The sequence below is a fragment of the Populus euphratica genome, unplaced genomic scaffold (assembly GCF_000495115.2).
Source record: "Populus euphratica unplaced genomic scaffold, PopEup_1.0 scaffold36.1, whole genome shotgun sequence".
NCBI lineage: Eukaryota > Viridiplantae > Streptophyta > Magnoliopsida > Malpighiales > Salicaceae > Populus > Populus euphratica.
In genome coordinates this window covers 771214-797118 of record NW_011499908.1, presented here as the reverse complement: position 1 = coordinate 797118, position 25905 = coordinate 771214, and the positions used below count along the sequence as shown (strand labels likewise).

General features: G+C 34.5%; 5 protein-coding genes across 9 annotated transcripts in view; 3 read left to right on the top strand and 2 right to left on the bottom strand.

Moving 5' to 3' along the window:
* LOC105133637 (syntaxin-81-like) overlaps positions 1–13034 on the top strand; it is a 28351-nt gene extending 15317 nt beyond the window's left edge. The window contains exons 9-10 of one of the 2 annotated variants that reach the window (XM_011037715.1): positions 2185–2193; positions 13021–13034. The gene's annotated coding sequence lies outside the window, so the exon portion shown is untranslated. Of the gene's footprint in view, positions 1–2184; positions 2198–5246; positions 5261–13020 lie in introns of those variants that run through there. The other variant, XM_011037716.1, reaches the window with a different exon arrangement.
* On the top strand, positions 268–3946 carry LOC105133639 (probable sugar phosphate/phosphate translocator At3g11320). The gene is made up of 4 exons (XM_011037719.1): positions 268–1092; positions 1665–1768; positions 1867–2095; positions 3409–3946. Exons 1-4 carry the CDS (start codon positions 652–654, stop codon positions 3553–3555), a joined length of 921 nt encoding a protein of 306 aa, XP_011036021.1. The 5' UTR covers positions 268–651; the 3' UTR covers positions 3556–3946.
* On the bottom strand, positions 7611–10711 carry LOC105133641 (LIM domain-containing protein WLIM2b-like). Of its 2 annotated transcripts, none has more exons than XM_011037720.1 (6): positions 10528–10711; positions 10004–10203; positions 9463–9562; positions 9339–9373; positions 9136–9225; positions 7611–8087 (listed from the first exon to the last, which is right to left on the bottom strand). In XM_011037720.1, the coding sequence occupies exons 2-6, from the start codon at positions 10136–10138 to the stop codon at positions 7878–7880; spliced, it is 570 nt and encodes a 189-aa protein (XP_011036022.1). In that variant the 5' UTR covers positions 10139–10203; positions 10528–10711; the 3' UTR covers positions 7611–7877. The 2 variants fall into 2 exon arrangements, with proteins under 2 accessions (XP_011036022.1, XP_011036023.1); XM_011037721.1 differs by having other exon boundaries at positions 10459–10542.
* Positions 13035–17409: 4375 nt separating the features above from the next.
* LOC105133636 (Glycosyl hydrolase superfamily protein) lies at positions 17410–19057 on the top strand. Its single transcript, XM_011037714.1, has one exon. The coding sequence runs from the start codon at positions 17470–17472 to the stop codon at positions 18649–18651; it is 1182 nt and encodes a 393-aa protein (XP_011036016.1). The 5' UTR covers positions 17410–17469; the 3' UTR covers positions 18652–19057.
* A 2477-nt stretch (positions 19058–21534) lies between these two features.
* LOC105133635 (HAD superfamily, subfamily IIIB acid phosphatase) lies at positions 21535–25528 on the bottom strand. Of its 3 annotated transcripts, none has more exons than XM_011037712.1 (6): positions 25270–25528; positions 24720–24830; positions 24436–24592; positions 23061–23508; positions 22560–22760; positions 21535–21923 (listed from the first exon to the last, which is right to left on the bottom strand). In XM_011037712.1, the coding sequence occupies exons 3-6, from the start codon at positions 24503–24505 to the stop codon at positions 21713–21715; spliced, it is 930 nt and encodes a 309-aa protein (XP_011036014.1). In that variant the 5' UTR covers positions 24506–24592; positions 24720–24830; positions 25270–25528; the 3' UTR covers positions 21535–21712. The 3 variants fall into 3 exon arrangements, with proteins under 3 accessions (XP_011036014.1, XP_011036015.1, XP_011036012.1); XM_011037713.1 differs by lacking the exon at positions 25270–25528 and adding an exon at positions 25008–25251; XM_011037710.1 differs by lacking the exon at positions 24720–24830.
* Between the last annotated feature and the right edge of the window lie 377 nt (positions 25529–25905).

Sequence of the window (25905 nt, the reverse complement as noted above, 5' to 3'; positions counted from 1 at the left end):
TTTTAACTTTTTAAATTTTTTATATTATCAGATAATATGTGAGATACTAAAAATAAAATTTTAAAATAAAAAATATATATTTTAATTTATTTTAAAATAAAAAATATTTTAAAAATCAACTCTACAGGCTGTAAGTTTTAGACTTGCACCGGCGAAAAAGGAAAGGCAGGTAAAAAAAAACTCAATTACAATCCAGAGTCAAAGCTTTACCTTTCCTTATACAGCACACAAAATAATAGAATACTACACAAGCACCGTATTCTCCTTTTCCATATACAAAACCCATAACATAAATAACACCGCACAGAGAAAGAGCGAGAGGGAGAGGAAAATAAACAGAAGCCAAAACGAAACGCCCCAGTCCACACCCCACGCGTTTACCACTACCTCCTCCTCCTCCTCTTCCTCAGCTTTATTTGCGAAGGAAAACCACATTCCTTTCAATTCCTCCCAATCCCTCAAATCCCCCCCTCTCTGTCTTGCAAAAATCCTCTCTCATTACTCTTATGTCACAGATCCATGGGAGAAGAACCCCCGAATAATCTCCATTAGATCCACACCATTTCCCTGCACCTCAGCCCACCTGATTTAACCAGCGAGCATCGACACCCCTCCAATAATCTCCACGGTCCGATCTCTAAAAAACCCAGGATGAAGAGCTCATCACGATTATTCACGATCGGTCTAGTGTCATCATGGTACTGCTCAAACATAGGAGTTCTGCTACTAAACAAGTACCTTTTAAGCAATTACGGTTTCAAGTATCCGATCTTCTTGACCATGTGTCACATGACAGCTTGTAGTTTGCTAAGTTACGTTGCAATTGCGTGGATGAAGATGGTGCCTATGCAGACCATCCGGTCTAAAACACAATTCATTAAGATCTCGGCTTTAAGTCTCGTGTTTTGTGTGTCGGTTGTGTTTGGTAATATTTCTTTGAGGTTCTTGCCTGTCTCTTTTAATCAGGCTATTGGTGCCACTACGCCCTTTTTTACGGCTGTTTTCGCTTATCTGATGACTCTTAAAAGAGAGGCTTGGCTGACTTATGTTACCTTGATTCCTGTTGTCACCGGGGTTGTTATTGCTAGTGGGGTAAGTTACCTTTTTTTTGTTCTTATTTATGTTGTTAATCTGGGATTTTGTTTCAATAACTGAATTGGGTTTCTTGATTTTTTACTGTTATTATTGTATTTTTGATGTTCCTCCAAATGGTTTTTCCTCGATTGGTCTCTAGCTGTTTTAGTTGATTTTCTTTTTTCATGTGTATTTTATGTTAGCTTGGGAAGGAATGGGATTTGTTTTTCTATATTTTCAGCTCCTTATCACGACCGAGAATTGCATTTCTGTTGCTGAAATCAAATAAATCTCCAGCATCCAAATATCATAATGTATTTTGGATTCCACGGTCTGTTATGTTGACTTGTAGTTGTTAGTAATTTGTCTCCCAAAATTCTTGAGAGTTCAGTATTCCATCGGATTTAAGAAGTTTTCATTTATGTATTTTGGTTTGAAAATTATCTTGCGAATTTGGTCAGCGTCATTACTTCTCTTCAGTTTTCTTTTCTTTTTGAGCTTAGGCAACGTTTGTGGTGTTGTGTTATGAAAATGGATTCCATTTGAGCTAAGTGTTTTAACTCTGGTCTGTCTTTGTTGGGTGGAAATAGGGTGAACCAAGTTTTCATCTATTTGGGTTTATAATGTGTATTTCTGCTACGGCTGCAAGGGCTCTTAAATCAGTTCTGCAAGGGATTTTGCTTTCTTCGGAAGGGTAAGGATGTTTGTCTCTTGATTTCTTTATTTTTTTTTGCAAATAAAGATGATGGTCAGGCTCTTTGTTTGCTGAGAAATTTGCATTTTTTTTTTAAGTGAGAAGCTGAATTCAATGAATCTCCTCCTATACATGGCTCCGATAGCTGTTGTATTTTTACTCCCTGCAACGCTTATCATGGAAGAAAATGTGGTTGGTATCACACTAGCTCTTGCCAGAGATGATGTCAAGATCATCTGGTACTTGCTATTCAACTCCTCACTGGCGTATTTTGTGAATCTGACCAACTTCTTGGTTACAAAACACACAAGTGCTCTAACTCTCCAGGTAGGTGTTTGATTTTGGAGATATAATGACTTGAATTTTTTATTTTTATTTTAACACACTATGCAATTGTCATAAAATTATTATGTGTGCTTTTGCAAGTCAGTCCGATGAAACTATAATTTATTCTGGAAAGAAAAAGGAAATGAGGTGTTTCAGTTCAGGGTGTTGCATTTTAATCTCTTAGAATGTGCGAAACCTCTCATATCTAAATGTGTTCGGTTCATTTCTCCTCAGTTAATTTTCTGGGAGTTTTTCTCAAGAAGTGATTAGCTCAGGATTGCTGTCCTGTCTTAAGGAGTAGTTTGTGCCACATGATGGTTCAAACTTTTCAATTATATTTCCACATATTTTGATGATGAAAAGTTAGATCCAGAGAGCAAGATGTGTTTTGGAGATTGAGAATATGGAGGGTTGTGGTGTTAGGAACTTAGAAGGGGCTTGCTAACTGGAAGATTTCATTAGATTGCTTGGTAGTCTCTGTTTGTATAGCTCATTATAATGCCGAAAGTTATTTAATATTAGTTCTTCTGGATATCTGTAGCTTACACATTTACATGTTTTTTTGAAAGCTATGTTTTTAATTTCTTTTTAAGAAATAGCTGGAACATTGAACTTACTAAATGGGGATGTGGAGATAATTCTTGTAGCAAGAAGAACAAGTGGACTTGTAAAAACATTTATTTCAAGAAACTCTAGGCTGTATTAAGTGAGGACAATAGACGGAAATAATTTAATGCACAATGGCATATGAATGGTTGTGGCCCATTAAGACAAGGAGTGATTTGTTATCTAAGTTGAAAGCAAGGAAAGGACAAAAGGAGTTGTTGTTGTAAAAGTTGGAGGGGAAATCAATCTCTGCTTGGTTGTCTGTGCTTCTTTAGACAATCGATTTCATTCTCATTTGATTACATGCTTCAATCCTTGTAGTATCTGTATGTACAATGTTGGCACCTGATGTACCAGCAGAAAGGAGTGATTAGATTGATCAGACAATCCTCTTTATAAAGAAAAAAAGATTGAAGCTTTAGGATTAAGCAAGGAATGTTGGACAAAGAATGGTGTAGGTTGAAGTAGTAAAAATGATTTAATCTCGCCAGCCTACAGAAAACTTGGTTAAAACAGAACTTGGTACTAGTTTGGTATCAAGATTCCATGGCCTAGAAATAAAAAAGGTTTAGTGGAGTTAAATTGTTTAGTTGCTATTTTTGTACTTGTTTTCTTCTGGTGAGTCACTGACATTTCTGCATCACCTTTTAGCATCGTGTTTATAGGCCTTGAATTTTGAGATAAACAAAGAATTCTTGATCTTCCAGGTTCTCGGTAATGCAAAAGGAGCTGTAGCTGTTGTGGTTTCAATTTTAATATTCAGAAATCCTGTGTCTGTTACTGGAATGCTTGGTTACTCCCTTACAGTTTTTGGAGTCGTCCTCTACAGTGAAGCCAAGAAACGAAGCAAATGATGATGTATGATTCGGGAAAAGCATTAATTGCGATTTCCACACTTCATTTATGTCAGTGCCGGGACGGCAGCAACCTTCCAAGAGGGGAGTTCAGGATGTGGTTGGTGCCATGGAATTTGGCTCTCTGGATTCTATATTTTTTGTCCAGGAAACCCGAGTGGGTGGTTTCCGTTTGTATCAGCAACGACAGCAGGATTAGCCAGAAGTAGAATACTCAAATAAGTGACTGATTTATCTCTACTATTCCAGCTTGAGGTTGTAGAGAAATATCATTTATATCTTTTTTATTCTTTCAGGAAAAAAATTGTAGAATCGGGTTGTTACACAGGCAGTTTGTTATTAACATTTGTCATATTCGATTAATTAATGAAAGGAACACCCAAAATTTTACCACTTCATGGTCGTATCCTCGGGGATTGGAAGTCTACGAAGTCTTTATGCCGGTGGTGGCTGCCACGTTGGAAGTCTACAAAGTCTTTATGCCGGTGGTGGCTGCCATGTTTGTTCTACAAAATGTCCCACCATTTTGAGAACGGAATATCCGAATAAGAGGGTCTATACAGGTTGCTCATTTTCATATGAGATAATTTGTTGCCCACCGTAACAAGTCCGACTGAGTTCCCCTGAGTTTCGGCTTTTGTTACGATTAGCATGACATTAAATTCAGATAAAGGAGTAATTACTGAAAGGAACAAACCTAAGCTGAGGGCGGTAAATGCTGCCATACCGGTCGAGTGGCTGTCCATTTAGGGATAAGTGGTTGCTAAGTACTATCCCTTAGAAAATGCACGACTTCATATGTGATTGAAGATGAGTTTAGCTCGAACCTCTCCGAAAGCAGAATCCACGACAGATCCACCATAATCAAGCATTTAGTATCCTTTGCTTTGGTGGGGATGCTTTTCAAAATCGATCTACGGTTTCACTTTATTAGCAAGATACCTGAGTAGAATACATGTGCAATGTATAAAAAAGAGCAGACAAATCTGATGATATGAAAATTACTAATCCAGAATTATCGAAAAACTCAAAGGATCCTTTATTCGCTGCATAGTCCATTATATCACACAACCTTTCTTACAAGAAATGTTTCTTGTAATTTCCCTTTTTATTTATTGTCAAGATTTTTTTTATCATTGTTAATCGAGTTTTAAATAAATCATCACACCCGAAATAACTTCATCATAATTTATTTCTTTTGACCTCCCTTTAAATTTAACCTGAAAAGCAAACCCACTAACAAATTTTTCAAGCCAACTCCCAGTTGCTTGGGAGATTATTCATAAGTGGACTCTACAAGTGTTGTTAAATGCCGTTATAGAGAAGAAGTGCAAACAAAGTTTCGTGAGATTTAACAATTTTTTTGTTTTTAATATGTTAATATTAAAATATTTTTAAAAAAATAAAAAATATTATTTTTATATATTCCTAAATAAAATTTAATTTTAAAAATAAAATTTACCATACATACGAGTTAATACGATTATTTTTTAAATTATTTTTTATTTAAAAATATATTAAAATAATATTGCTTTTATTTTTAAAAAATTATTTTTAATATTAGCATATTAAAATAAGCTAAAATCACAAAACATATATTATTTTGAAATAAAAAAATAAAACAAAATTAATTTTTTTTTAAATAAAAACATGGTAAATAAGAAGAAGCGGGTGCAGTACAGTCATCACAGGTTTCTCTTGTAAATAAAAAGAAAAGTAATCAGCCAAGGGTAAATAATATTTCTTTGCACGACACCGTTGCCATCCTTAATTATAGCGGGAAAAAACCAGTCTTGTTTCCCGCTAAAAGAAGAGTAGACGAACACAACACCCTCCACTTTCCCCCACTCTCCCTAACTCCATCTCTTCCAAAAATAAGACCCTAAATTACTCACCACTCTCAATAGAAAAAAAAAATTCCATGTTAGAGCTAAGGTTAGCGCGGGGAAGTTTATTGAAGAAAGTTAGTTGTACGTGTAATCAATCAAATTAAGACCTAGTCAATGATGCCAATTTTGACTGTTCCTCCACCGGATTCTCTCTCAAATCCATGGATTCTATCCACGTGGCAATCATCTCCCTCCTTCTCCGATCTGATGGCCTCGAGAACTACCGCTAGCCCGCTGCGATCGCAACTTCTCCATGGGCATGAACATCGGTAACATGGAGAAGATGTTGAAATTCGCCAATAACGATGATATTGGCATTATCAAGGCTGATGGTGGTGGAGATACCGTCTGTTTCATGTTTGAGAGCCCTAGCAAGTAACCATAGCTTAGTTTTTTTGTCTTTGATTGAGGGTTTGGTTTCTTTCTGTTAATCGGTGTGAAATCTACGGGGGGTTTGGTTCGACCTTGATGAGGAAAGAAAGCCTAAGGCGGAGAAGACTGACCTTGAAATTAAGGCTGAAGTTGAAGTCGTGGATATTGGGTAGACTGGGCTAGCAGGTTGTGGCTATAATCTAGAAAATATGACTCTGCCTCTTTATGAGATGAAGAAATATCTTTGGGTTATTTACATTTTGGGACGTGTAACCTTTTTGTGGCAGAGCGAATCCTTAGACGAATATCTTCTGCTTTTGCAAAAGGCTGTTGGTCACTCCCCATTTACAGCCCGCTCATCATTGGACCGTTGCCTATTGCTAGTAGCTCCTCTCCCGAGTACTCTATTCACTGAAAAACAACGGCCGGCTCGAAGGATCGGATCCAGCGTGGCTTAACTTTTTGGAAATAATGATTACACCGAGCCTTGATGGCTGTTGCGCCCAATCTTTCCTTGTCCATAAATTCCAGACACTATTTAGTAGGCCACCGATGGCTCGCATCGACTGATCTGCATGTTGTGCGGATTTGGATATCTCAAGAACATTTGATCTGATTTTTTCCCGCTTCCTTGTACAGCAAAGCACGTTCATCCACGTGGTCAATCAACCTACAAAATGGAATCAACAGGTTAAAAAAAAATACAACATAAAAAACTAAATCCAAAGTCCTAACCAAGAACACAAACCGGAGTAAGAAACCATCTAAACGGACGAGCAGCCACCATCGCGAATCCAACAGGAGCCCTAGCAGGCGCGGCAGAAATCTCATCTCCATCAACACTCGTATCAATTGAACTCTCTTTGATTCCATCTTCAATAAAGGCAAAACCTTAGGCATCAATTCAATCACCAATCTCTTCTCTTCACCCCCTAAACCACCACAATCCACTCCCAACAACTCACCAATCCTCCTCACATATCTGTCACCGAAATCATCTCAACATAAGCTTTTGATAGCTTGTTGAAAGCGAAGTTAGCTTCAATTGAGAGGTTGTGTGGGATCCAGGAGAGCAATTCCTGCGTGGAGGATTGAGAGGAGGAGAGCAATGCACCTGCTAAAGTTAAGTCTATGATTGAAAAGTTGTGTTTCGGTGATGGCATTAATGTTAGGGCTAGGGGTTTTTATCGAGATTGGTGTGCCTTCAGGCGGTGGGAAGGGTTTTTTTTAAGAGAGTTTAAAATTGTCTTGGACAACCTGAATTAAATACAAGTCCACAAAGAAAATAGAGATTCAAAACATTTTAGGGCTCGCACATACTGAATTAAGATGGGCATGGAGAGCTGAGTGTTGATTCGACATTTTTTGCTCACCCCATCGCGCTTTCTTTGATTTTTCATACTTGATTCTTTTTCACAGCTCACGGTATCAGAGTGTCAAGACGGTGGTTGAAAAAGAAAGTCGTTTTCCGTGAGTGACGTAATGTTACCCGGAGTTTTAGAAAGGACTAATCGGGACCGGCCACGTCTCAGATTGAGGTTTTTTAAACAGCCGTCACCGGGCCCCTACTGTTAGCCACTCCACTAACATCTTCCATCCCAAATTACAAGCGAATTTTTCCTTGAAGGTTCTTGTTTTACATATGAATTTACAAGATTGCAGATAACGATTGGGACAGACGGAGTAAGAAAATTTACGGTAACATATGAATAATTATCCGTGTCAGCAAGAGTAGACGCGTATGAGATTCTGAAACACTGCCCCCCCACCCACCGAATTTTTGCAGTAACAAGATACAAAAGTAAGAATCACTAGTAGAATCCAATATTTGCAATTGAAATTCCTCCGCAAGTAATTTTACATTTGTGGGAATTTGAAACCCATCTATCAATCAAACACAACAAACATGCCCAGTGTAGCTGGGCTGAAAGGAAGAGAGAGAAAAAAAACAAGGCAGAACCCAGTTTTGCCTACTCCTTCCAGTGGAAATCGGAGGGCATGGAAGGAAAACACAATGAAAGGTAGACAAAGCCACGCAAATAAAATATCAAATGGAGATAACTACGCCTCTGGCACAGAAGCCGCTGCACGCTTCATTGTTGCGGACTTGATGAGGTGGTTGTAGCTGCCCTTTTCCTTGAAAAGTTGGGAGAAGTGATGCTTGCAATACAATACGCCCTCAAGTGCTGCATAATTTGATGGTGTTATAGCACAGCCACCGTGCGAGCACTTAAAACATGATTTGTGATAGGCTTGGCTTTCAACTGTTACCTGTAGTTTTTTGGAGAACAGAGCAATTATTATGATTCCAGAGTATTTTTTAGCATATACAGATGGAACTCGCACCAAAGAAAAATAAAGAACTTTTACAGCAAAAGAGATGCAATTTATTTTCATGGGAATTTTAAATTCAACCAATTTTCACAAACAGCTCAGCAAGTACATACTTGGAAATATCTAGCGTTTGGTTTTTAAACATCAAAAACACGAGGAGCTGGGGGCCATTAATCTCATTCGGCAAGCCAAGTGCCAGTTTACTAGAAGAAACTGACCAGGCAAGGTACCTCCTTTGTTCCTTCAAAAGCTTTTTATCAACCACCAATCTAATAATGGAATAACTGATGCTGCATCTGATAATCATGGCCAGGTTTCTAAAACCTTAGATTGGGAGGTGGATGGATAATAATAACAATACTGGTAGAATAGCACCACAATCATCAAACCATCTACCAAGAAATAACTATGCTCTTCCCAACAAAGAAAAGAAAAGGAAAAATTGGACTCCCTACAAACAACTGGCTATTTCAGGCAGTAGACAGGGAGCATGCATTACGAATTGTGATTTATCAGATGCTTAACAACTTGAAATGGTCAATTGAGATAACATATGAGCAACCTTTATTCCATGGGTATGTCATAAGGAGACATATTCTATCAATGTTGTTATCACGACCTCCTCCATCAATGTCCACCAGAAAAAATGAACTTCATGAACAAGACCCCCTTGAATTCATGAAGTCCAAATTGATGTCAGATAAAATTACCCCGAGCTTAAGTAATGCATTTAAGTTACGTGAATCATCATTCCTAGCTCTCTAAATCTGTAGCCCCGCCACATTGACTTCCCAAACAAGCCCCAGCCTTTTCGTCAGATTTAATTTGTTTATATAGGCTCCATAAATGAGCATTCACAGGACAGCCTCGTTGGAACAATAAAAACTAAACCAAGCCAATCAATCAAAATTAACAACTGGGGTCCTATCAAGCAACCTTATAAGCATGTATGTCATGAGATATCTGGGAAATCTTTGACTTCTACCTTCTCGAGCGGATAAGCGGTTTTACCGCAAGTAGCGCACTTTTCTTGTGTCCCTGAAAACATGCTAGCAGCTTTGCTAGGTGACCTTGTCTGAAAGCAGCACAGCCATAGAATATCAGCGACCCACAGCCTTTCAAAATCCATAAAAATTCACTAATTATAAATAAATGCCAAATACAAACAGTGTTGCAGGGAACATTTACCAGTTCAGGATTTAACTTCTCAGCTGACTTTGCTGCTGTTGAAAATGAAATAAATTGCAAATTAAAAACCAAACACATAGAGTTATCAAAAAGAAATCAATCTCAGCAAGAATGAGAAACATACGTGACTGAAAGTTCTTGTTGAAGTTACCGGTCTCCTTGAACAGCTGCTCAAAGTGAGGCTTACAGTACAATACACCCTCCATCGAAGAATAATTGCTTAGCTGAAAAACCATAAATCGCACAACCTAATTAGCACAAATCGAAGAAATAAATAATCTACTAGTCATCCATTAAAATCTGGGTATCTAACATGAATATTTTCCTCTAAAAAAATCCCAAAAAAATACATATAAAATCATTCGTTGATCATAAGCAATTATCCCTAAAATCCCTCTATGATATACTACTAGTTGATAAGTAAAAGAGTTCTATCAAATTCAGCTTATCATACCCTCCAGTTAGTTAAAGGCAAAGATCTTTAACAGGTCGATGTCTTAAACAAGCCATTGCCTAGCAGCTAAAACGAATCACTTGGGTCAATTTATCTGTAATGAACAATTCTAACAGTTGTAGATATAAGCATTGCCAACAACATTCTTGACTATATTAACAAAGCAATTGTAGAAAATATGGTAAGACAAAGATTAAAAAGGTATAAGCACCTTTAACGTGCCTTTGCAGTGAAAACACTTGAAGCAAGTTTTATGGTAAGCAACCCCATCTGCTGATAGAAGTTCCATGGGATACACAGTCTTCTCACAAGCCTTGCATTTCTGTTGGGTACCAGTAAACGACATCGTTTCTAGCTAATAAACTATACCCTCTAGATCTGATGACTGTCCTGTTAACTCCCTTGGATAACCTGCCCATCCAAAACCCCCAAATCAGCTATGTATCAAATAAATGGAAGCTTTGCAGATTAATCAGTATCGGTTAAGACTCGTAGAAGATAAAGGTTGAACTTTCAAATGAAGCACGGTAGATCAGAGAAGTGTTTACTAATAAGTACAAACTTCAAGATTCGAAATTCAAGATTGGTAACCGATCTAAGACTTCAAAGAAATGCATGAAATTTAAAAAATGAGCTAATTAGCAGAAGGAAATAGACAAGATTAGCATTAAAAAAAACAGCAATTGAAATGAAGTGAAATCCGTTTGGCCAGAAATACAAAGAGAAGGCGCGTACCGAATTGAGATTAGAATCGGAAAAGATGGGATATGTCGATCTGGGAGTCAAAGGTAGTGAATCGAGAGATGAAAAGAAAGCGAAAGAGTTGAAAGGGTTAAAGGGGTGTTTTAAAGGATAAAAGGGAGAGCAAAGGGAGCGGGGATGGGGTGCTTTTTGCAGCGAGAGGATGCAGCGAAGTGGGCGTGTTTTTGTGTTTAAAAATATTTTAAGAATTTTTTTGGATTTTTGTTAATTAATTATTATATACATATAATAATAATAATAATAATAATAATAATTTATTAATTTACATCTTAAAAAACAACTACTATTTCAATTCTAAATACATTTATAATACGTAAAGAGAAATAAATTCAGAGATTATTACAAAAATATTACATAGACTGGTAGAAAAAGATTGATGTGAAATACCTTCTTCGCTGGAAGCACCTGCACGACGGGCTCCGCAAACACTTTTTGTTTGTCTGATTCAACGAACTCCATCATGCGTTTTTTTTTTTTTAATTTACCCTGGTAACGCTGCGCGTGGTTAAAAATGTTGAGACAGGTCCAAATTATTGCTCTGTTCTCGATTGTGTCTCCTGACACAATATTTTGCAATTAAGTCTCCATCCAAGAAAATAGTGTTTGCTGTAAGCAAACCTTCTCCTGAGGGCAACGAAGCAAACTGGCTGTTAGAGAAAATATGGATGTCAAATCTTCAAATCCTCACGGCGACACCTTCACATGGCGTAGCCAGCATGTCTATAATTACTCTAAGGATGATAAACGTTTATTACTCAAAATTCAAAAAGCACGAAAAGTAATCTGGTCGGCTTGTCACTCGATGCCCCTTCGCCTGGCAATCAGTTATTCAGACTCCAGAGAGCGGACAAATGTAAGATGTTGGTTACCTTCTCTTTCGGTTTTTATATTATTCTAAAAATTGAATTCTCAGAGCTCAATTAACCGAAAGCTATGCATTTCACCGGTGGATCTATTTGAATTATTCAACTGAGTCGCCGGAAGAGAATCCAACGCAAGCTCGCTAGGTTGTCTCTTGCCTGCCCATGGATTCGGCAAAAAGCCCCCATGTATGATTACTAATATCGGCCTGGTACGTTATTTTTTTATTTTCTTTTCTTTCCGAAGTAGTGTAGTATCACATTACAGTTGCTCGATACACTTTTAATTGCATCATGATTTTCACACGTTTATTGTATGTTGTTCACGATATTAAATAAAAATAATTATTTTCACACGTTTATTGTATGATGTTGTTCACGATATTAAATAAAAATAAATAAATTGGAATCATGAACGTGCAATGTAACGGCATATATATATATATTTCGGCCATGTTACCTATTTTTACATACTGAGTTATCGATTCAATCACTTTTTAATATGTAATGTCAATCGCAATATTTATTTTACTATTTTAAATTTAAAAATTCAATTATATTTTAATATTTCAATTTTATTTTTTATAAAACACTATACTAAAAACTAATAAATTCATAAAATATTTATACAACCAATCATAATTTAACTTAATAATAATAACATTATAAATTACATCATACACAAGATAATAAGCCAAACATTATAATTTTTAGATATGAAAATACATTACAACAAAATATTAGTTCTTTTAATTACATTAATCACATAACAAAATTAATTATCCAAACATTTACTTTCCAGATTGAGGATGCGATGTATCTAAAAATATAATCATATTAAACGTGATTAAAAATCTGTACCTTTTAATAGGTAATTGATTAAAGACTAACTATTTAAATACATTAAAATGATTTTCATATAATCAAATAAATTGTCTTGTTTTCTTCTTGAAATTTCTAATTTCATAAATTCTACTCTAGATATAAAGATAAATCTACTAAAATAAAAATATCAAGAGTATTTTCCACAAACCAACATATTTAACTTCAAAGTTTTACAATTAATCTATTTTATATCATTTAATTATCCTATAAATTCATAAATTATTTTTTCTCAACAAGACCATTTAACTAGGCAAAAATTTCAATATTCAAGAAATAATCTTCAAAGTTTGCCCGTTCAACAGGGCATTATTTCTAGTAACCAGGAAATAATTTTACAATCTATAAAATTCCTTTTACAATAAAAAATTAATTAATTAATTAATTAAAGGTGTCGAACACCTACTCGATGTCTGTGTGCATGAAAAGGTCCTTTGTTGTTTATTAGGTCCTACGACCTCCTCTGTATCATACAAATTACTACATTATTTTTATTTATTGATACCGGTAAAATTTCTAATACCAATTACATATTTATTGAATACGCTCAACACCCTTAATAAAACTCGACTGAAACATTCATTTGTTTATTTATAAAAGTGATAATTCAAATTAATTTATCAATATCAATTATCTTCAATAGAGAAAGATCCCTCAATAGTATCATTGAAACTAATTTTTTTCTAATGTTCTTCTTTTAATCGAAATCAACTTAAGAAAGTAGGTAGAGTTTTTTTTTTTCTTTTATCTTTGAAAAAATCTTACTCCTTTCATAATAATAACATTTATAAACATGTTTCTTCCCACACTTTCTAAATAATTGTATTAAAACCTCAAATTCCCTGATTAATTCCTCATTTGGCCAAAAGTTCAATCAAAATAGGGAGGAAATTATTTTTTCTTTTATTTATCAATCTTAATACATGTATTCTAACATGGTTCAATCATAATTTGTATCACTTTGATGATCTATAACATAATCTCACAATTTCATATAAATTTAAATACTACATAATCCTTCATCAAATATAAAATCAGAGGAATAAATCATTTGGAGCATGTTATTTGCCTTACTTTGATAAGAATTTAAGAAAAGAATGCAAGAAAAAATCAAGTTTTCTTCTCCTCCCTCTTCAAATCCTAACTTGAATTTTTCCTTCCAGATCATTTACCACCTTGAAATCACCCCCTCTTGATGTTTAGCTAAGCTAATCACTCTAATTACTCATTTTAATTGATGAAATTAACAAGAATTTGTGTAAACAAATCACACAAATTCTCCATCTTATTACACATTAGCCCTTGTTACTTCTTATTTCTACTTTTTTCACTTAATTCCTTTTTTTACTTAATTACATCACAACACCTTACTTTTTATTTAATTATGTCCATTTAGAATACTTGAAATCCTTTTATTTAATCTATTTGATATTTTATTTTGTTCATTGATTAGTACTTAAAAGTGCATTTTTATCATGGTTTTATATCATCATTTTACACTTGAAGTATCAATAACTCCTTAACTAAAGCATGTTTTATAATAATATATCTAATAATATAAGATACCTTTAATTTGTGGTAAATATTCATTTTAAATACATGCCTATCACATAAATTAAAGGATTGATTGATGACTTTAAGAACTTAAATTGCAAGGGCAAAGAGATGACCAAAATTAGAAAAGAGATGTCGGTGCAATCCAAACCGGAACACTGTTCGGTAATTGGGTCATATCTAGAGCTATAGATCTCAGATTTAGGTCTACTTTATATGGATGGAAATGTAAGACATAGGCCTACAACTTTCATATGGAGTCCAAGATCTAAAAAGGTCATTTTCAAGTCCAAATTATTGTAACAACAAAGAAGCCCGAAGCTGTCCTCCAGCCCAAGCACTGTTCAGTATTTTGGCTATATCTGGAGTTCTAGAAGTCCAAATGAACTGAAAGTTTTGCATAAGAAAGCTGAGACAATTTCCTACAACTTTCATGTTTTCAAGTGGCTCCAATTTTGATGTTATCAATGACATTTTGGGCAAACAAGAGAAGATAAGGATTGTCACCAAGTCAAGAGTTGGCTACCCACTCATCAATTAGTCATCAAATCAATAGTTCCCAATTTTGGCCTATAAAAGGAGGCATTTGCCATGCATTTAGGCATCTTGGTCTCCAGATCAAGATCATATTTTTGCCTTTTCTCTTTGTATTTTTTGTAATGTTTATGCTTTGCTTTTATTAATATTAAGTTTATGCCTTTCATTTCCTTTCATTTACTTAGTTAACTTCTATCTTATTTATGTTCTTATTTTGTTTATTTATTTTTCTTTCTTTTATTATGTCTAGTTAAGTTTATTATGTCAAGGTGAAAAGGTTACACTAATGGTGTAAGAATAAGTATAATGTAAACTTAATATTTTTAATGTTTGATATTAACATGTTTTATATTTATTATCTTGTTCACTCTTTAATACTTTGCTTGTTAAATAATTAGTCTTGATTTATGTTGTATAACACTTGGTATAACAAGTGCTTGGCACTTTCATAGTTCATATTGTATGGTACAACTGACACCTGAGCTATGAAATGAACTTGATTTGTTGTTAACATAAGTTATAATCATGAATGCTTGACGAGATTTACAAGTATTAGCATTAATCAAATAAGATGACTAGTGTAATCATGTTAACAATCTATAATCTGATTGGAACCTCCTTTATGTGTGGTTTTCAATTGAATAATAAGAGTTTATATTATACTTGTTTGACATACCATTAGTGGAATCTCTAATCTTGACATTTGTTATTATCATTGTTTAATCGTTGCATTAATATTTCTTCTCAAAGTTCTCATCTTCTTCTTCTTCTTCTTCTTTATTATTATTACTATTATTATTATTATTATTATTATTATTATTATTGTTATTATTATTATTATTGTTGTTGTTATTGTAATTGTTATTGTTGTTGTATTATTGTTATTTATAATTTGTACAATTAACCTCCCTGTGGTTCGACCCCGGTCTTGCCGGGTTATTTATTACTTCGACACTCCTGCACTTGGGAGAAGACATCAATTTTTTAGTCGTGTCATTCATATTATAATTTATCGGGTTTTCACATGCAACTTTTTAATTAAAATCTATAAGCTTTTTTCTTTCTTTTAAACACAATGTGTATAAATAGATATGGCATCGTCATAGTTTGACAAGAGAACACTCTATATTACTTAGATGGTATATAAAATCTTAACAATTCAAAACTGAAAAACAACACTGATCTTACTAAATCAATTTGTGCAATTTAGGTATCTTTAAATTGTTTTAAAATCACATTTTGATACATAAATTTACTTGTCTTATTTTTCAGTCTAAGATAAAGAAAGCAAAGAGGGAGAGATTGTTAGATTCCGATGACAAGAGAAAAGGTCATCATTCACCCTATTTTCAACTATCAAATTGTTTTTTTTTTTTTTGTTCTTGGATTCCTAAAAACGAGACAAGCTTTATTGTGGTTGTTTGGATTCACAACGTTGCATGAAAAAACATATCTAAATTGACAAAGTCAAAATTAATCCGATTTGATTTTGAGTTTTTTGATAATTTCTTAAGTAATTGGATTGATAGAATGATTTGTTGATGTTATAAGGGTGTTGATGAAATGTTTTTGAGTTGAAATAACTTAAAATTTAGGTTTTTTTTCCCAAAGGAGTCGTGATCTTGATTTTTAAGCTACTACTATGATGATCGAAACTTAAATTTACAAATAACATGTCATATTTTTTTTAAAAAAATAAGGGTTGACAAACCTTTTTAAAAAATAATTAAAAACGAGCCAATGCTTAAAAGACCTCCAACACTCTTAGACTCTTCATTGTATTTAGTTAGGCATCAGATTATACACTCGTGAGTTCGAGCTCTTTCTTATTTTTAAAGGTTGAGTATAAATTTAAAAAAAATAAATTATTGAACTCGTTTGAGTTCATACTTTGAGTTACAAATTTAACAAATTAAGTCACAACACCCAAGATATTATTTTTTTTCTAATATTATTTTTTAATATACATATATATATTAATGACCTTTAAATTTACCTTTCCATTGATACCCTCCTTTGTATTTTTTTTTAATTCTTATTTAACCTTTTATAAATAAAGATTTTTTTTATGGTGTTATGTGTATTTTATTTTTGAAAAGATTATTCTAGATCATCTATAATTTTTTTCCATCTTTTGTATACAAATACAAGAACCTCATTTTTAAAAATAAAAAATATTTATTCCTAAATAATACTTATAATATATGCAACATTGGATGGTATTTTTTTATTTAATCAATATATGCAACATTGCATGGTATTTTTTTATTTAATCAATTTAACATGTATGTCTAGTTTTAATATCAAATAAATTTAAACAAATTCAATAAACATAACCAAGTAAATATCTAAATATCTTGATTTATACCCCTTTTTTTATTTTTATTTTTGAATATCATTAATAATTTTTTTATTAACACATATGTTATCGAATAATTTGATTACATATATGTATAATATTTTTAATTTACATTGACTTTTTTAAGTATAAAAATATATTAAAAAACCTGAATATATAATTTGTTTTTAAAAAATATCTCACTGATTGCAGAATGGGGGTCAAACAGCAAGTATTAATGTATTGGACAATGGATGGGTTAATATTATATGGATTCAAGGCTTAAGTCCCTGCAATGTATGGACTTAAGTTACTTCCTCCACGAGCCTCATGGGCTCCCATGAAATCAAATCATCAATTTTTTTTTACGCCCAAAAAGACACTCCGTGATGAGCAGCACCCACCATACACTCTGTTAAAACGACCACGTGTACAAATCAGATTTCATCAATCTAGACCCCTGCTAATTTCTGGCATCTGCAACTGAGAGAATATGAACTGACCCGCCCAGTTTAACCGTAACAACTAACAAACAACTAACCCAACTAACTTTCGCCTGGCGCGTCTCCAGACTCCCCCCACGTGGCATCCTCTACCCTCACCTTTCAAACTTTCCCGCTACATTACCACCCACGTCGGTGCGAGAGTCCCAACTAAATATCCCGCCTTTATTCACGTAACAAACACCCGTTCCCTTCCTCAACATTCTTCATCTCTCCCTGAAAAAAATTCTATCTAGAAACCATGAATCCTCTCGCTTCCTTCCTCTCTTTCTGTTTATTTTCCCTCACACTCTTCCCTTCCATCACCACCGCCACCTACCTCCCTACCTCCCCCTCCGTCTCCACCACCACCACCACCACCACATTGGGCGTCACCTACACCTCGCCGCCGCCGCCTTCCCCTTCCTCTACACCCTCCCTCCCAGCGGATCACGTCCTCTCCGCTCTCTCCTCCCTCAACATCCACTCTCTCCGCCTCCCAAACCCCGATCCTAACCTAATCCGCTCTTTCGCTTTCACCAACACCTCTCTTTTCCTCTCCATCCCTAACTCCCTCCTCCCTCCTCTCGCCGCCAACCGCTCACTCGCTGCCCGCTGGCTTTACGGTCACGTCCTCCCTTTCTACCCTCGCTCGAAGATTTCTCTCATTTCAGTTGGAGAAGATGCCGTCTCCCAATTGTCTCCTTTTTTACTTCCTGCAATCAGGAACGTGTACCTGGCACTCCGTGACCTCGGGATTAAAAAAATCTCAGTGTCCACTACTTTCTCTTTCGTGAACGTTATTACGACGCCGTTTCCACCTTCTTCTGGTACTTTCCAAGAACCGCTTGGGGAATTATTGATAAAGCCATTGCTTCAGTTCTTGGAAGCTACAAATTCATCGTTCTTGGTGAATCTTTATCCGTATAACTTGTATAGGATCAACTCTGAGATTCCATTAGGGTTTGCTTTGTTTCAAGAGCATCCATTCAATTTTAGAGATGATTTGATTACTGGAGTTAGATACTGGAATCTTTTCGATATGATGGTGGATGCGGTTGTAAGTGCACTTGCGGTGGCCGGCCATGAGAACCTTCCGGTGATAGTGGCGGAGACTGGGTGGCCGAGCACCGGTGGAGATCAAACTGAGGTTGATGCGAAGCTAGAGTATGCCGAGATGTATATTAGGGGTTTGGTCGGGCATTTAAGGTCTGGGGTGGGCACCCCGTTAAGGAAAGAAGGGGTTTCACATGCTTATATATTTGAGTTGATTGATAAGGATAATGTGAAACAAGGGACTAGAAATTGGGGGATTTTGTATGTGAATATGAGTAAGAAGTATCATGTTGAGTTCTCTGGTTGTGGTGGAATTCGTGTGGGAAGGGTGCTTTCGATGCGTCTTCTCTTGGTATGGTGGTTATTGGTTGGTTTCTTTCTTGTTTAGTGGATTTGGGTGACTGGGAATTTCTCCTGACTTGTTTGGTGGAGTACTGGGACTTAAGTAAACAGCTTTGTATGGTACTGCTGTTGGAGAGCTAAATGGAAAATAGGGTTAATTTGTTCCTGGTTTCTGCTTTCTGTTGGATGGATAGGGTACGTTAACAAGTACTGCACCCGTTTTTTGTTTACTGTTGTTGAGATAATAGTAAATAGGAGTTGATTCTATGAAGTTTAGATTTCTTCAAATAGCCCATTTGATGTTGACAAATGTTGGGTTTTTCATGAGATTTAGTTTGTGTTTTAGGAGGGGAACTCACAACCTGTAAGGAGTTGTTGTAGATTCGATTAGATAAGATTTCTTTAGGCCTTTAATGTTCTACATCTCAAATTTGTAGTGACTGGAAATTTGGAATTCCTTACTCTGTTTCTACACATTTGTTGTCTAGAAAGCTGTAGTGCAAAGTGTCGTTGAGTTTCATGCAATGGTTGATCTATGGCACTTTTTTGTTACTGCACGAGAAAGAATGGTTGATTGATTGTTCATAAGCATCATCGTGCCGAACTCCATAAGCATTTGATCGTCTACTTCAGATACATGACAAAAGGAATTCAAATTATTGTTACTACCAGAGAAAGAATGCCTGATGATTCATGTGATGGGAAATTTTTGTTCATTGGGTTGATAAATTGATAGAGCTTGTTTAATCAGTACCTTGAATTAGAGCCTTAAAGCACCAATCAAGGGCACAGATGCCCTTGCCAGCCATATTTATCTCACAGCGTGAGATTGTTGGTTTATATGATGCGATAACACAGGCAAATCATCTTCGACTTTCCAAAAGCACATCCAAAAACCTTAAAAGCAGTTGAATTGACGGTAATTTAATCTCCCTGACAACAATGTTATACGTTTTATGGGATTCGGGTAAGGCTTTTCACTGTCTTGTGATTTGTTGAGTAATTGCTTCGCAATTTTCTCTCTTACTGGCATTTTGTGGATTCCTTTAACTATGAATTTGAGCAGTGTAATATCAATACGGTTTTCTTTTAGTTCATGTAAATAATAACGAGTAAATTCTAGCTGACCGGAATTGTATAAATGTTTTTCATTGATCTAAGCTCCTGGACATCTTAATGCAGATTCATGATTCAAATGGTAGAATTAACTAATATAATACACTCTCTTTTTTTCATTTTCAAACTTTGTTCCCTCTTGCAATTGATTTTTTTTGTAGTGTAAGTAGATAAAATTCGGCTTGGAAAAAAGAATACTAAATTAAACGCTAAATGAATGAAAAGTCAAACACAAGGAAAATATATGACAGATTCTAAATTCATTACAATTTTTATTTGGTGTAAAATTTTATTTTTTTAGTTCGGTGCAAAAATTTATGTTTTAGTTCTTATATTTGATAGATGAGATAAAAAAGTTACCAGAAATGATGAGAGATAAAAAAAAAAGATTGTTGGTTATCATGATTCTGATAATTAAAATAGACAATATCAAAGAGTTTTATCCGGCAAAAAAAATTATGTTTTTTTCTCTAAATATAATGGGAACAATAGATCATGCTTGATTGTGGTTTTTGAAACTCGGTTGAATTTTGTTTTTAAGTGTTTTGAAGTTGTTAAGTGGTTAATATTTGTTTTTATAATCTTTTTGAATGAAAATTGATTGATAAATAGAATTTTAAACCATAAAATCTGGTCATCATAATAATGATTGGATTTTAAATACCAACAAACAGCTAAAAAATAAGTAAACAAGTGATAACATAAAACATCTAGGCATATTTGGGCTTTTTAATTCAATGAGATTTATGCCTGCCTTTTTTTTTTTTTATCTTTTATTAGTTTAAAATTAATTAATTTAAAATATTAATAATATATTAGTTTATCAAATTCTTAAATTAATTAAGAATATATTTTAGATATTATTTTAAATATCATTCAATTTTTACTTTGTTTTTAAATAAGAGTATAACATTTTTTTTAATAATATTAGCAAGCTTTTTTTTAGCCCATCATTATTTTATTTTAAAAAAAAATTGGTTGTTTTCTTAGCAATGTATATTTTTATTATTATATAATTAAATAAAAAATTATTTTAAAAAATCAATGATTATTCATAACTCAAGAAGTTGGTCAACTAGGTTTGCCAAAGTTAACATCAAAGATATTTCTCAGTTTTAAAAAATACTTTACATATATTAAATTTTTATTTTATAATTAAGATTTTATTTACAAATAAAAAATACATTAGTAACGCATGCATAATTATTTTATGTTTTTTTTTTCTAATTAATGCAACCCGAGTCGAAGCATAAACCAACTATTCTAGTTCTCACTAAATTCCACTCCTTATTTTGTTGAAATGCACCTTTGCAGTCAAAGAAATATATTTCTTCACGCACCCCTTGCCTTTGCAGTCAAAGAAATATATTTCTTCCCCCTTTTATTTTTTATTTTTTATACCCCTTGCCTTTGCAGTCACAGAAATATCTCTCTTTCCCTTTTTATTTTTATTTTTTATACAAATCAATCATATATTATTCTCGAATTATCATCCATTATTTGTTTTTCCACGGGAATCATTGTCCTGGTTTAATGAATTAGATCATAAGTTGAACAATTAGACCATGCCTCGTAGCTGAACACATACTTTTTCAATAAAAAAATAGATTTATCCAATATTATTCTTCCAGCCCTCAGAGAAATGCGCAGCAGGTCCGCTCCCATTTAATTTCTGCATGCATGAATGATGCAACAACAAACCCAGAAACTGCAAAAAAAATTCAGCAATCTTCTTTAAGCCAAGAACAGCTTATCCTGGCAGTTTTAGCTGAAACCAAAGCTCGGCAATTCACCAGTTACACGAAAAAAGGCGTAAAGAAAAAGAAAGGATGAAATTTGTTCTATAAATAGACTACATAAAGATCTGTATACAACAACACTGAAGCAGAACCAAATAGTTCCGATATGGCTGACACCTGACTTTACAATGAAAGAATGGCAAACCTTCAAAGTATAATAGCACGTAAAATGATACAACCCAAGACCATGATCTATTCCAGCACACGGGAGTTCCCTGTGTGATGCTCATAATTGTAATATACCGGATTTGGAAGCTTAAAAACACGGTGTCCTAAAGACGCACTCGTTAAAGCATCCATCTGGCTGCTAATTACACCTGAGATACGGAAGCCTGCTTTCTGCAATGCCACTATTCGCCTTGAGAAATATTCACGGCTATCAATCTCTATTTCATTATCTGACCTGCAAGAGTGATGAAGTGATATGGTTGGTCAAATGTAAAAGTACAAGTACAAACCACCGTACACGGTCTGCTTAATCAGTCATTAGTCACGGGCTGTCTAACAGAATTTGATGAAGTGACAGTAGGAAGCCTTCTCTGAGCAAATTTTATACATGGAAACCAAATTCGGACTCAAATTGTAAACCACGTCAAATTGGATTGAACTGCAAACTAAGTTGAAAAGAATCTAAATCTAGAGGAAACTTGCGAAATGAGATTAAACACACAGAAATAAGAAATATTCCTAAACAAAACGGAGGCATTCCACAAATGGATAATGTTCAACAAAAATGGCTTGATGAAGTAATTGTTTGTCTTCGTAAGTTTTCAGACAAGTGGACGTCCCACCTGGAAACTAAGCAAACAGAAACCATGATTAAGACACGAAACCCACTCCTATCATCTTCAGGCTCACAATACATATATATGAGGAAACATTTCAGCATCTCCAATGAGCACTATACTACCATATCATCGATGATGCGGTACAAATCCAAAAAACAAAAGCTTAATATTGTAGCCAAATCATTCCATTTTAAATGGTTGTTAGTTAGTGAATTAATTAATTTTATTCAGAGAAGACGCACAAATAGTACCTCATTATCGTTGAGGACCAGCCCCTGTATCCTGCAGAAATTAGGTGCTGTATGGTGGCATTCCTTTGTTTCTCTGGCTTTCTTGACAACAAAATCAACGACCACGCACTAGCTTGAAGTTTTGTGTATAAACTGAGACACAGTATTTGCTTCAGATGCTTTTCCTCTTGAAAACAATCAATGCAGCCATTATCACGGACTCTGCACCATAAAAATTAAAATGGCAATTCAAATGATAATCGCAATGCTACGATAGTGTCCAAGAGAAGTCATGGAAGTATCCATCACTACAGAAATCGATATCTTCGAATCAGAAAGGAATGAGTAGAGGGCATAATGAAAACATCACAGTTTGAACAGGCACTTATGGAGGACCAACTTATTTGAAGGAATGCTATCTGAGTTAGTGAGCCAATATATGAACCCCCAAGAGCATCTTTTGAGTTTTTGCAACAGACCACTAGGAAATGTTCACGCAGGTGAAGGCTCCAATGAAATTACCTGTTCATCAATAGAGAAGTATAACGAATATTTGAAGGAAATATGTCGTCAATGTCCATCAATACCACATCTAGACCGTCATGTAAAGGCAGAAGACTGTCAAAGTATCTCTCAATCAAGAGCAGACTAGCATTTAAATCTCTCTCATATGCTCTGCCTTTATTGTGCTGAACGGCAAGACTTGTGCACATTGAAGGGAAGTCATCTGGTCCCAAGCTGTTGAGTTCTGCATGCAAAGCAAACATCTTGCAGTAACTGTAATCATGACTTAATTTTTGGATCTCAATAACTCCTGTACTCCTATCCTGGCAGGATTGTAACATAACGGCTAGAGAAACCAGCAAGGTGGTCAATAAAACTCCAACAATTACAAGGGAAGCAATGAAGATTGTTGCTGCAAAGGATGTCATGTAGAACCCTGATTCCGCCACATAATGGCTTCCCATCTCTGTGTCAAAGAAGATAGAGGAATAAATGCTCAAGCAAAATGAAAAGAGGAAAACAAGACTTATTACATGTCAACCAATAAAAATCTGCAAGAAGATCCATCAACCAATTAAATGTTATTTCGTGTGGAAAGTGTATAAAGAGGAAAAGGATGGGTACACCATCCAGAGAGCCAAGTTTCATATAAATCAACCGATTACCATAAAAGCTCTTCACTACATCCCAGCTGCCTCCCAAACTACTTGGAGTTGGGCACAAGAATATTTTTTCTGAATCCTACTTTACATGGATCCAAACTTTCTCTGATGCTAAAACAACTTTTATAAGTTTTAGCTACATTCATTGCAGATCTGAATCTCTTCTTCTTGAATCAGCTTACCCTTCTGTGTCAAGACATCAATAGCCTGTGTGTCAAATCATGAGATATCATTGTGATTATACCTTTCCATTCATCCATGAGCAATGTCAAAAGTCAAGGACTCATGGAAGATCCTTAGAATAAGCCAGCCTAATAGGAATTTCAATTTTATTCGTGTCATTCCCAAGAATATTTGCACCCATAAACAGTATTTCATACACAATGATTGGTTTCTTCTCCAAAATCCACAAAATGACTTTCCTCAGTCTCCATCACATGCATTCTCTTCTCTCTGGTATCTCCTTATGAAGAAGATAGTCTCTGTCATAGATCTCTGGGTTTTTTTATGCAATAAATCTGGTATTGGGATTTAGCATGATAACCACACAGTCACTGAATTTAATTAAGACACTTCAAGGTTGCAACCTCAGTTCAGAAAATATGATAATAAGGTCTATCATGATCTATCATTAAGGTATTTTCAGTGATGCAGAGCTGTTTGTGTGAATGCTTGCAACAATCAATCACAGATACCAATCAACAGATAAATTAATAAATGGGGGCACTTACCAGAAACTCCTCTACTGGAGAGACTCTGAGCTGAGAACTCCCTCTCCATTTGATGGGCGTAAGCTGACATTGTTCTGTATTCTAATCAACCATTTGCAGCTCAAGTAATATGTCTCAAAAAAATTCACCGTTCCCTCCTGGATGATATAAGGGTCTCCTGAAAAGAAAAGAAAAAATTCAAAATTTTGCAATATGAGACCCTCAATTTTGCCATATCATCAATCACCGAAAAAGAAAAAAACTACTGTATTGAAACATGACTTCCAAATGAGATCAAAACTTACAAATAGACTCATCAACCATGCCAAAAACTACCAGCACCGCATCTCATAACTAGTTTGCCAGCCATTATAATTCCAACATCCACCAAAAAAGAGTAAATTGCAAATCCAAATCTAGCAACCACAACAATATATTCACATGATCATTCAGCTAACATCCAAAGCTTCTATTTGTTCAAGAAAAAATATCAACTTTGTAAAGCTGAAAAATTAATAAAGTTCGTGTCTTGTTTCAGCCTATCGATCTAAATCCAGTGTCAATCAAATAAAAATAGATCAAATTTCACTAACCAACAGCTGATCAGCCAGTTCTGCGCCAAAACACAAACACAGGCACAAGCCAAAGGTTCTATAAATATTCTACCAATCATTCCAATGGCCCTATTGATCAGTTGATGTGAGGATATGACTTATGAGTTCCCATTTCTCAATCATCTCACAACATCAGCAAGAATGGATAAAAAGGAAAACAAAAAACTAGCCAGCGACAACAACTCGTAGATATAGAGAAAGAGAATCAGAACACGGTGTTTAGCCAGAAATAAAAAATCACCTTTGCAGTAAAATTAATGTTCGTTCTTTATATCATGATTACTAAACCAGAAAGAGGGCGAGAAGCTGAGTAAGAAATTAAAAAGCTGGCGGGTTTCTGGAACTGGGCAAGAGGTTGCGAAAATGAATGACTGAAAGCCCAGGGACAGAAAAGATGGTGCTCCATCATCACTCGCTGTCGTTCTCGTGACAAAGTTTCTTTTTTTGTTTGTGCTGTGAAGGGATTGATATGTCTTTTGGATAAGATCGTATACAAATTTTGCTGTTTGGGAATCGAGTTTGGCAATAGCAAAATAATAATAATGATAATAATAATTACTTGACATCACTGAGTTTTTTATAGTGGTTATTTTTTAAAAAAATAATTTTTAAATTTATTTTTAATATTCATTTAAAAAAAAAAATTAATTTATTTTTAATATTAATACATAAAAAATTAAATTTTTTAAAAGATATATTTTTAAAACTAAAAAATAAATCTCTTACAAGATACAAATAAAAACAACAGAGAAAGTTGTTATATAATATTGATTATTTTTTAAAATAATTTTTGCTTGAAAACATAATGTAATAATTTTTTTATAAAAAATATTTTTTATGCTTGAAAATATAATGTAATAATTTTTTTATAAAAAAT

Bases quoted from the DNA above. Each gene is read 5' to 3' on its own strand.
- LOC105133639 (XM_011037719.1), top strand. From the start codon at position 652: ATGAAGAGCTCATCACGATTATTCACGATCGGTCTAGTGTCATCATGG. The intron at 1,093-1,664 runs GTAAGTTACCTT...GGGTGGAAATAG, and splicing joins GGGTTGTTATTGCTAGTGGG to GGTGAACCAAGTTTTCATCT. The intron at 2,096-3,408 runs GTAGGTGTTTGA...TTGATCTTCCAG, and splicing joins CAAGTGCTCTAACTCTCCAG to GTTCTCGGTAATGCAAAAGG.
- LOC105133641 (XM_011037720.1), bottom strand. From the start codon at position 10,138: ATGTCGTTTACTGGTACCCAACAGAAATGCAAGGCTTGTGAGAAGACT. The intron at 9,226-9,338 runs GTAAATGTTCCC...TGCTGCTTTCAG, and splicing joins AGAAGTTAAATCCTGAACTG to ACAAGGTCACCTAGCAAAGC. The intron at 8,088-9,135 runs GTAGAAGTCAAA...AAAAAACTACAG, and splicing joins CCGCTTATCCGCTCGAGAAG to GTAACAGTTGAAAGCCAAGC.
- LOC105133636 (XM_011037714.1), top strand. From the start codon at position 17,470: ATGAATCCTCTCGCTTCCTTCCTCTCTTTCTGTTTATTTTCCCTCACA.
- LOC105133635 (XM_011037712.1), bottom strand. From the start codon at position 24,505: ATGTCAGCTTACGCCCATCAAATGGAGAGGGAGTTCTCAGCTCAGAGT. The intron at 22,761-23,060 runs GTAATTTCATTG...TTTATGGTGCAG, and splicing joins ACTTCTCTATTGATGAACAG to AGTCCGTGATAATGGCTGCA. The intron at 21,924-22,559 runs GTACTATTTGTG...TCACTCTTGCAG, and splicing joins TGGTCCTCAACGATAATGAG to GTCAGATAATGAAATAGAGA.